The sequence below is a fragment of the Lipotes vexillifer genome, unplaced genomic scaffold, assembly GCF_000442215.2.
Source record: "Lipotes vexillifer unplaced genomic scaffold, Lipotes_vexillifer_v1.1 scaffold466, whole genome shotgun sequence".
Taxonomy (NCBI): Eukaryota; Metazoa; Chordata; class Mammalia; order Artiodactyla; family Lipotidae; genus Lipotes; species Lipotes vexillifer.
The window spans coordinates 1,883,026-1,894,376 of NW_006796103.1; the positions used below are offsets into that span (position 1 = coordinate 1,883,026).

The following is an 11,351-nucleotide window of genomic DNA, read 5'->3' on the forward strand; positions in this document are numbered from 1 at the left end:
GTGAGAGGGTTCCTTTCTGATTACAGCCAAATGAGAGAGTCCTGAAGTCGTCTATACTTAAGGAAGTGTTGTCTGTGATGCTTCTGAGTTTCTTGACATGATTTGTGTATTGTGGGCCATGGTTGCCCTGCCATGACACATTATCCATTTCCAGTTTGCCTCCTGTGCCTTCATGAAGTGGAGCAAGTTTGTTAACTTCTCTCATTGAGTGTCCGCAAAAACATAAATGGGGATGATGCCTAACTTATACGTATGTTCCCCTCTATAATAGAAGTGACACTGTCATTATTATCACATCATCATTGACAGCCTTTATGACCAATGAGATAAAAAAGTAGTTAAAGTTGACAAGAAGGTGGCAATTTAAACTAAACCATATAAAAAACTGTGGTGGCCCATTGTAGAAATTCTGTCTTGAATCACACCAACAAACCAAAGAATAGAGTCATGGTTAAAGAAAACAACAGAAATGGCGGCTTTGAGATCTTCAGTCCACTTGTTTGTGGTGGATCCATTGTGAAAAGTCGTGCTGCTGTAAGAGCTTCATGATTGGTGATTTTATTTATTAGAAGAGTTGATGTTATTCATTAGATAGACAAAAAGCAGAGTTACATGAGAGACTCTCTTGAAAGTCAGTCTCAGGACATCTCCTGTGAGCAGCACCTACAGAAGAAAAATGAGAAGTCTCACCTTTCTTCAGAGATGAAGGAATAGCTGTTTACAAAGGAGGACCCAAACATAAAGAAACCACGTTAATTTTGTCTTTGGCTCAGGTGTGTGACGAAATAGTGCTGCGTTATAGACTTCTGAGAATTTAAACACCATTTTGCTGAGTTTGAAAGAACTGTTTTTCTATATTTGATTGTCATGGTGTACACCATTCATTCCTACAGGCTTTGGTTCTCTTAGACGTCACCCCTGACCAGTCAATGGTGGATGAAGGAGTGGCTCGGGAAGTCATCAATCGTATCCAGAAACTTCGAAAAAAGGTCAGCTTGTCAGATTAAGAACAAGCTACTGTTTTGGAGTTTTGTTTTGGTTTTTTTGTTTGGTATTTATTTTGGTTTTGGGGGAGGAGAGGAGAGGCAGGTAATATAAACCATAGTAATTCATTAATGATGATTAGTCACTGATCTGTGGTCCATTCAGATTGTACTGTTAGGAGAGGTAGGCCACTTCCTTTCTCTCCTGTTCACTCCCAAGCTGGATGTGGCTCTTTTGTTTCTCTGATCAGAAGCTTTCAGCTAACATGTGCTCCTTGTCCTCCTTTTTCAGTTCTTTACGGCTTCCACAAAACCATCTTCTGGATAGATAGTCCTCCTGACTGGCACATAAGGTTGTCAGAGCTGACAGCAAATGTCTCTGAGGAAGAGCAGAGATGCAGTCAGTGTGGAAGGACTCCTAGCTCAGGGAGAGATTGTTGGATCTGGACAGAGTGAGGTGGTTCTTCCTCAGTTCAGAAGTTGGGAGCCAGGACAGGTGCACAGAACATATTGCCTGCCCCTACTGGGTGAGAGAGCCAGGGAACTTCTGTCCCAAGGAGGGCTCCCACAAGTCCTCCTCCTCTGGCCAGGTTTCTGAGACCTGTAGTTCAGGATCTGAGGTGGCCACTCCAGCAGATAATGGGATACTTGTAATCTCTGTCTCAGTTCAGAGCTTTATGAGTTGTTACTTGATCACTCCTTTTTTCAGAGAATTGGTCAGGATACTGTACCCTTCCATAATGATTCAGTGTGGGATCATCAGCCCTGTTTAACAGCACCTTACATTTTAATTGACAAATATGCTTCCCTTTTAAATTTTCTCTATGTGCTTTCAGTGCAATCTGGTTCCAACTGATGAAATAACAGTTTATTATAAAGCAAAATCTGAAGGAAAGTATCTGAATAATGTTATCAAAAGCCACACAGAGTTCATATTTGCCACCATAAAGTCTCCTTTAAAACCATATCCAGTTCCTACATCAGATGAAATCCTTATTCAAGAAAAAATGCAGGTGAGTTCTGAGTTCTGTTGAACTTTAAGAGATTTAGGATTTAAGAGATTTAAGAGATTTAAGAGATTTAGGATTAGATTTTATGTTAAGTTTATGTAGTTATATCTCCATGTTCTGTCCCCCGGTAGCAATTAGTATAGTACTCAGTCCTGAAGTATTGCTCTGGAGAATAGTGAGTAGAGTCCAGAAGAGAAAAAAAAGGAAATTAGAGCTGTTCTCTTTGGGAAGGTAACTATGATATACATAAGAATTGCCAGGTTAGATGACTGTATGGTGCTGTTTTATCTAAAACCATAAAAGTCAGTATTGTGGATTCTGGTGCTTACTGTTAAACATAAAGAGCAATTGACTTGAAAAGCAGTTTACTTTTATGGTAGTAGGTTATACATAGAAATACAATTTCATTTCCTGTTCATACATTTTAGATGTAACTCTGAAAATCTGACCAAGACGTGAAAGGTATTGGTCAATAATTCAGAAGTATGTCTGATAAAAATTCTTTTCTATATCAGTTAGTCATTTATTCAGTCATATGTTCCTTGTCTTGTTCTACTTTGTATGGGACAAATGGAATAGAAAAGCAGGACCTGAATGTGACTGTCTTTTCAGTGCCACAAGTTACAAGATGGTTTCATTTTCTATTTTGCATGTTTTCTAAGGAACAAGGAAAAAAGAGGGGGAAAATTGTAGCTCTTCACTGTTTTAGTGTTGAGATTGAATATGCTCTCAGAATTGTATAGAGCTCTTATTCGACACTGTGGTCAGATGCTACAGGTAGCTGCTCACATATTCTCATGTGCTTAGTTAAAAGGGTCAGACCTGGAAATTACACTCACCAGAGGATCTTCCATGCCTGGCCCTGCTTGTGCATATGTCAATCTTAACATTTGTACAGATGGCAGTGAGCAAGGTAAGAGTGACCTCCATTGTTTGTATTTTATTTTTTAATTAAGCCTATGAATGTTTTTAAGGCTATTACAAGAGAATTGGTAAAATTGGATAACTTTTTCTTTCTAATTGTCATCAAAATGAATCCACAAAAGTAAGTGATTGAACTAGCACTTCTAGAAAGATGGAGTAGACATACTTTTCCCTATTCCTCCCACAAAGTACAGCTAAACACCCCAGACGTGATATATAAAAACAAGCATAAAAGACTCTTAATGGTAGAGGGAAGAAGGCAGACCAACTAGGGATCTTGGGAACAAGTAAGAAAACAGTGGAGAGTTCCGTGGTTTTTCTTTTTGCTTCATGTATCCCAGGCTTGGAGCTGAAGAAGCTGGCAATCTGGAAATGCCAATGGGCATGGACGTAAATACCACAACAAAATCCTGCTCTTTTGCAGGTGGGACCAGGAGAGTGGCAACCGAGCAAGACAAAAAAACTTCCAGACAGTAACTGCTCTACTCCACCCAAACAAGACAGAGGAAACTAGGCTCTACTACCATTCACACCAGCAAGAGCCAAGTGGGGAGCCTAGACCTTTCCCAGGCTGAGGATCCTCAAGCCCTCACTGCCATGGTGGTGTCAGAGAAGACCAAGCAGTGAGGTGGGACTTTCATCCTACCTGGGTGATAACGAGCTCTTTTGCCCAGTAGTGTCATTGTAGACCACGTGGAGAGCCTAAACTTCTATCCCCATCAGGCAATAATAAGGCATCCCTTCCCCTTACCACTGCCCAGCAGTAGTGAGGCCACATATCCCGCCACCCTGTCAAGATGTCAGTGAAGGCCACATGGGGAGCAGTAAGGAGGCATTCCTACTCTTTGTGGCCAGGGGAGGTATTAGTGGAGGTCTAGAGGAGAGCAGGAACTCCTTTCTTGCATCACCTTACCCCTCACCACCACCCCACCACCCCCGCCCCAGAAGTAACAAGGAGTCCTGACCTCAGTGTCAATGCAAGCTAAATAGGGAACCCGGACTTCTCTCACTAATCAGTGATGAAGCAGTATTCCCTTTCCCTCACCAGTGTAATGTCAAACAAAGTCAACTAAAATAGAGGATGTAAATAAGAACCAGAGTCTCGTAATGCCTAACATGTCCAGGTTTTAACTGAAAATTACTCATTATACCAAGAACTGGGAAATCTTAAACTGAATGAAAAAAGTCAATCAGTACATAGGAACACCAAGATGACAGAAACGTTGACATTATCTGACAGAATGTAAAGCAGCCATAACAAAAATGCTTCACAGAGCAATTACAAATACAATAGAAACAAGTGAAAAATAGCCTCAGTAAACAAGTAAAAGATACAAAGAATAGAATTAAAATATTAGAACTGGTAAATACAATAATTAAAATACAGAAACTCGGTGGATGGGCTCAACAACAGAATAGAAGAGATAGGAAAGAATCCATAAACAGGAAGAAATAACAATAGAAATTACCCATTCTGAATAACAGAGTTAAAAACAAAAATACTTAAAAAAAATGAACAGAGCCTGAAGGATCTGTGGGATAATAACAAAAGTTTAATATTCTTGTCACTGCATTCTGGAAGGAAAAGAAGATAGGACAGGACTGAAAAAGTGTTCAAAGAAATAATGTCTGAAAACTTCCTAAATTTGGCAAAACACATAAACCTACAGATTCAAGAAGCTAAGAAAACACCATACAGGATAAATCCAAAAGAATTCGCATCAGACATGTAACATAGTAAAACTTCTGAAAACTTAAGGCCAAGAAAACATCTTGAAAGCAGTGACAGAGATGTTGTAATACCTAACTTCTAGGGGAAAAACAATTTGAATCATACTGGATTTCTCATCAGAAATCAGTAGAGGTCAGAAGATGAAAGGACAACATTTCTCAAATGCTAAAAGATGAGTATTGTCAACCCACAATTTTATATCAAGCAAAAATATCTTTCAAGGTAAAGGGATAATCAAGACATTCTCAAATGAAGGAAAACTAAAAGAATTTGTTACTAGCAAGACTTACTCTAAAAGAACAGCTAGAGGAAATTCTTAAAACAGAAAATGATAAAAGAGGAAATCTAGGGACATCAGAACAGAGGGGAAAAAAATTGAAAGAGTCAAAATATAGATAAATTCAACAGACTTTTCTTCTTGAATTTTTAAAATTTATGTTTGATGGTTGCAACAAAAACTAAAACCTCTAAATGCATATGCAAGGAATATTCAAGATAGTTATAAATAGGGAAGAGCAAAGGGATGTAAAGGGAGTTAAGATTTCTACACTTATCTCAGACTGGTAAAATGTCAACACCAGTGGTTATGTATATATAGTGTACCACCTAATGCAACCACTATAAAAGCCTACACTAAAAGATACATACAAAAACACTAAACAAATAAAAATGGAATTCTAGAATATGTTCAAGTATCCTACAGGAAGCATGGAAAAAGAAAGTAGAACAAATACAAAGCAGAAAATAAAATGGAAGGTTTAAATTTAACATCAGTAATTATGCTAAATGTAAATGGTGTAAATACATCAATTAATAGAGATTGGCAGAGTGATAAAAACACATTATCCAGCTTTTTGCTGTGTACAAGAAAGTCCTTAAATATAACAAAATAAGTAGGTTGAGAGTAAAAGGCTAAAATAGGATATACCATGCAAGCATTATTCAAAGAGAGCAGGGTGTCTGTGTCCATTTCAGTGAGTACACTTTATAGCAAAGAAAATTACCAATGATACTAGTGATATAATGTCAAACCAAAGGAAAATATAATGATCCTAAATGTATATGTACCTAACAACAGAGCTGCTTAAATACATAAAACAAAAACTGTTAGACCTTGAACGAGAACAAAAAAATCCGTAATTATAGTTTGAGAGAACAGTTAGACAGAAAATCAGAATCTAATCAGTATTTATGGGACACCCCACTTAACAGCAGCAGACTACACGTACTGTTCAAGTTCCCATTTACCAAGGTATATTATAGCCTAGGCCATAAAATAAACCTCATCACATTAAAGAGTTGAAATCATATAGAGTATGTTCTCTGACCACAATGGAATCAAACTATAAATCAATAACAGAAAGGTAAAAGCAAAATCTCAGCACATTTGAAAGCTAAAAAACATACTTCTAAATAATCCATGATCAGGGGAAAAGTGTTAAGGAAAAACAAATACGTAAAACTCAATGAAAAGGAAAATACAGTATCAAAATATGTGGATTAGAGCTAATTTGTACCTCTGAAGACTAACATTAGAAAAGAAGAAAGTTTCGATCAATAATCTAAGTTCCAACCTCAAGAATCTAAAAAAGAAAGTAAGGAGAAAGAAGGAAAATAAAAATAACAGAAATCAAAGCAATTGAAAATAGGAGAACAAGATAATAAAACAAAAAATGTGGTTCTTTGAAAAAATTAATAAAATCAATAAACCTCTAGTGAGACTGACATAGAACCAAAGAAAACACTAATTACCAATATCAAGAATAAAATAGTAAAAGTTTACTGTACATCAAAAAAAAGAAAAAAGAATAAAATAGGATATCAATACAGACTGCAGAAATCAAAAAGATAAGTAAATACTGTGAATAACTCTCTACACATAAATTTGACAACTTGGATGAAATGAACCAGTTTCTCAAAAAGCACAAACTGCCTCAACTCACTCATATGAATTAGATAATTTCAGTAGCTCTATAGCTATTAAGGAGATTGAACTCATAATTTAAAAACTCCCTAGAAACTTTGATTGTAAATTTGATTTTCTAGTTGAGTTTAATGCCATCACTGATGGTGTTGCACAATACAGATGTCCATCAAAAAGGGACATAGACATATTCATAATGTTGGTTCCTCATACCAGTTAAAAGTAATGAAATGTATCTCTATGTATAAATTTTTCTATATTTAAAAAACATTTTCAATGAAAAAAGCAAGTTTCACAAATATACAATAGCGAGCATTCATGTAAAATTTAAAAATACATCATCACACATTGTTTATAAACATATAGAATTATGAAATACGAGAACATGGACTTGAAAAACAAAGTTCATAAGTCTTGGGAAAGGGAGGAAGGGAAACTGAGGAAAAAAGTAAAAGAGATGGCAATTTTAAAAAAGTAATGAAACTCTCAAGAAATCTCCAGATCTAAATGGTTTTGCTAGAGAATTCAACCAGACTTTAAAAGAATAAACACCAGTTCTACACAGATCTTCCAGAAAATAGAAGAGGAAGGAATACTCCCTAACTCACTTTATTCCATAATAAAGTATTGACACCAAAACCAGATACAAACAATACCAAAAAAAGAAAACTGCAAATATCTCTCATGCATATAAATGTACAATTCTTAACAAAAAATCATGAAATTGAATATAGCAGTATATACAAAGAATTATGTATCATGACAGGTGAGGTTTATTCCATGGTTACAAGGCTGGTTCAGTGTTCAAAAACCAATCAGTATAATCTACCATATTAACAGATTAAAAGCTTATAAGACTATACCAGTTAGAAAAAGCATTTGACAAAATTCAGTGTTCATTCATGATAAAAAAAAAACTGTCAGAAAAATAGGGAGAGGAACTTCATCAACTTGATAATGAGCATCTGTATAAAACCTATAGTTAACATTATACTTAATTGGAAGAGATTGAGTGTCTTCTGTGTAAGATCAGAACCAAGGCAAGGATACCTGTTCTCATTACTCTTACTCAGCATTGCATTAGAAGTTCTTGCCAGGAGAATGAGGCAAGAAAAGAAAAGGCATGCAGATCAGAAGGGAAGCAATAAAACTCTTTCTATTTGAAGGTGACATGATTGTCTACAAAGAAAATTGCAAGGAATCTACAGACTGAGATGTATACTGGGACCCCTCCTTTGCTTTGCCCACCAGCACTGTTAACAGCTATTCCCAGGATGTTTGTGTATCCATTTGGACCTGTGATGATACCTCGGGCAATACGTAGTCCTCTACACTGCTGCACAAGTTCAGTGATGTGTGGCATGTGAGCTGGTCCATCACTGCCAGCATTCTGCCTGTCTTAGGTGGAGACAGGTGATCCTGTGGAAGGAATTAGTCGCAGGAGCAGAGGATGTGCATAAGAAATGTCAACAGGGCCAGCGTTCTTTGTCAGTTTTAGTCACAGAAGGTCAGCAGAATGAGCAGTGACAAAACAGATAGGGCCTAGCTCCCCCATCTGCTGGCTTCAGTACTGCTTCTTTCTGAACCAACTGACCAAACAACTAGGAAGAGCTCACAACTCCAACAAGATTATTTTCCCAGGATTGATTTCAAATGCAACCACAATTTATCATCTGCATCAACATGATGTGATATGGTTTATAATTTACTGTCTGACTGAAAGCATTCATGTTATGAGGAAAAAACTACAGATGATCTTTATATTATTTTAAAGTATTTTGGCTAGTTTTATATACCATTTGGGTTTAAGCTTTAATTGGGAGGGTTTGTTTCCAAAGTAATTGAATAAAATCTATTACTTTTAAAAAAATCATATTGCTTATAAAAAGGAAAAAGTTTTCATCAAATTCACAGGATATAAGATAAACATACAAAAATTAATTTTTATATTCTAGCAATGAACACATGGAGAATGGAATTTAAAATGTAATACCATTTACAATTGCTCAAAAAAGAGATACTTCAGTATAAATCTAATAAAACAGGTACAGGAGTTTTATGTCAGAAACTACAAAATAATGATGAAAAAATCAAAGATCAAAATAAATGGAGAGAGACTTCCCTGGTGGCGCAGTGGTTAAGAATCTGCCTGCCATTGCAGGGGACACAGGCTCGAGCCCTGGTCTGGGAAGATCCCACATGCCGCGGAGCAGCTAAACCCATGCGCCACAACTACTGAGCCTGCGCTCTAGAGCCCATGAGCCACAACTACTGAGCCCACCTGCCACAACTACTGAAGCCCACATGCCTAGAGCCCGTGCTCCGCGACAAGAGAAGCCACCACTATGAGAAGCCCACGCACTGCAACGAAGAGTAGCACCCGCTCGCCGCAACTAGAGAAAGCCTGTGTGCAGCAACGAGGACCCAACGCGGCCATAAATAAATAAATAAATAAGTAAGTTTAAATAAGTAAATAAATGGAGAGACATGCCGTAATCTTGGGTTGGAAAATTCAATATAATAAACATGTCAGTTCTCCCCCAGTTAATATATAAGTTTAACTCAGTCCTGTCAAATCTCAGCAATATTTTGTTGTAGATATAGCCAAATTTTCTTGAAAGAGAAGAAAAATAAAATAGTTAAAACACTTTTGAAAAATAAGAATATAGTGGGAGAAATCACCCTGCCCAACTTCAAGACTTATCTGAAGACTTGTGTGGCATGAGCATTGAATAGACAAAAATCATTGTCACAGATACAGAATACAGAAGTAGACTCACAATAGACCACAAAATGTGGCCAGATGATTTTTGAGAAAGGAGCAAAAGCCACTTAATTGAGTAGTCTTCATTATATGGTACTAGGCAGTTAGATATCCACATGCAAAAAAATGTCCTAGACCTAAGTCTTACACCTTCTACAAAAACTAACTTAAAATGGATCACAGACTTGCTTCTCTGGTGGCTCAGTGGTTAAGAATCTGCCTGCTAATGCAGGGGACATGGGTTCGAGCCCTGGTCCGGGAAGATCCGACATGCTGCAGAGCAGCTAAGCCCGTGCACCACAACTACTGAAGCCCTCGCGCCTAGAGCCTGTGCTCTGCAACAAGAGAAACCACCTCAATGAGAAGCCTGCATACCGCAACGAAGAGTAGCCCCCATTCCTGCAACTAGAGGAAGCCCGCACACAGCAACGAAGACCCAACACAGTCAGAAATAAATAAAATAAGTAAATTTATTAAAAAAAAAAAACATGAAACACTTAGGAAAAAACCAAAAGTTTTAGAATTCAGGATTAGGCAGAGTTTTTAAGACTTTATACCAGAAGTCCAATCCATAAAAAGAAAAACTGATAAATTGAACTTCTTCAAAATTTTAAATTCTTTGTGAAAGATCCTGTGAAAAGGATGAAAAAACAAGCTACAGACTAGGAGAAGATCTTTGCAAACTGCATATCCAACAAAGGATGTATCTAGAATATATGAAGGAGTCTCAAAACACAACAGTTTCTTTTAGATCTAACTAGAAAATGGGAAAAGACGTGAATAGACATTTACCAAAGAAAATATACAAATGATGTGTTCCCCTTGACTTTTTATTCAAATTTAACTTTTTTTTTCCTTCAGTTTCACTTATATTTTTGGCTTTTTAGGTGGAGTACTACTTCTGGAAAATCCAAAAGGAGATAATAGGTTGGACCTTCTAAAGCTGAAGAGTGTTGTTACTAGTGTTTTTGGTGTAAAAAATAGAGAGCTGGCTGTCTTCCATGGTGAAACAGGTGTGTAGAAAGTCAAAAGATATTCATCTATGTCCTTTGACACGAGATTGATCATTAAGGATCTTAATTTGGTAACATAACCTTTGCCTTTTTCCTGACTCTGAGTCAGGGCCAGCCTCTACAGTAGTGCCTGCCTGCAAGTGTCTCTTTATGCTTTCTTTGTGTGATATGGCTGAAAGAACACTGGACTTACTAGGAGATGAAGGTTCTAATCCTACCCTTTACTGTTAGCCATGTGATGCATTCTAGGCTTCACAGACTTCCCTGTTGTGTTTTAACTTTATTAAACATAGTGTCTGCGTCTTGCTAAATCCAGCGTCTTGCTAAATCCAGATTCTCAATGAGACAAGCCTAAATAAAATTTTGAAGAATTATAAGTACATTTCCTCCCACTGTCATGGGTTGAATTGTGACATCACCACCGAATCCCCCACCTCTACCCCAAGATGGGTTGAAGTCCTTATGTTTACCCCCAGTACCATGTAATGTGACCTTCTTTGGAAATAGGTTCATGGCAGATATAATTAGTTAAGGTAATATTGGAGTAGGGTGGGCACTACTCCAGTATGACTGGTGTCCTTATAAGAAGAGGGCCATGTGAAGACATAAACAGGGAGAAGGCTATGTGGTGACAAAGGCAGAAATTGGAATTAGGCAAACCTGCAAGCCAAGAAACACCAAAGATTGTTGGGAACCTCCAGAAGCTAGGAAGAAGAAAAGAAGGATTCCCTTACAGGCTTCAGAGGGAGCATGGCCCTACTGACACCTTGATTTTGGACTTCTCACCTACAGAAACTGTGAGACAATAAATTTCTGTTGTTTTAAGCCGTCCCACCCACCCCACCCCACCTCCCTCCCCAGTTTGTGATTCTTACAGCAGACAAAGGAAACTAATACACTCACTTGACAAACCTGAATGTTCATTTTCAGAAACTTTTAAATATCAGTAGCTTAAAAGAAGAAATCTAAATGGCCAATAAATAAAGGGAAAACTGCTGAAC

General features: G+C 37.3%; 1 protein-coding gene across 1 annotated transcript in view; it reads left to right on the forward strand.

The window, feature by feature from the left end:
* The window catches only part of IARS1 (isoleucyl-tRNA synthetase 1), an 82,057-nt gene that overhangs the window by 60,518 nt on the left and 10,188 nt on the right, over positions 1-11,351 (forward strand). The window contains exons 28-31 of the mRNA XM_007468179.1: positions 894-989; positions 1,820-1,996; positions 2,801-2,906; positions 10,225-10,350. Of these exons, the coding sequence (XP_007468241.1) occupies positions 894-989; positions 1,820-1,996; positions 2,801-2,906; positions 10,225-10,350 (505 nt within the window). The remainder of the gene's footprint in view (positions 1-893; positions 990-1,819; positions 1,997-2,800; positions 2,907-10,224; positions 10,351-11,351) is intronic.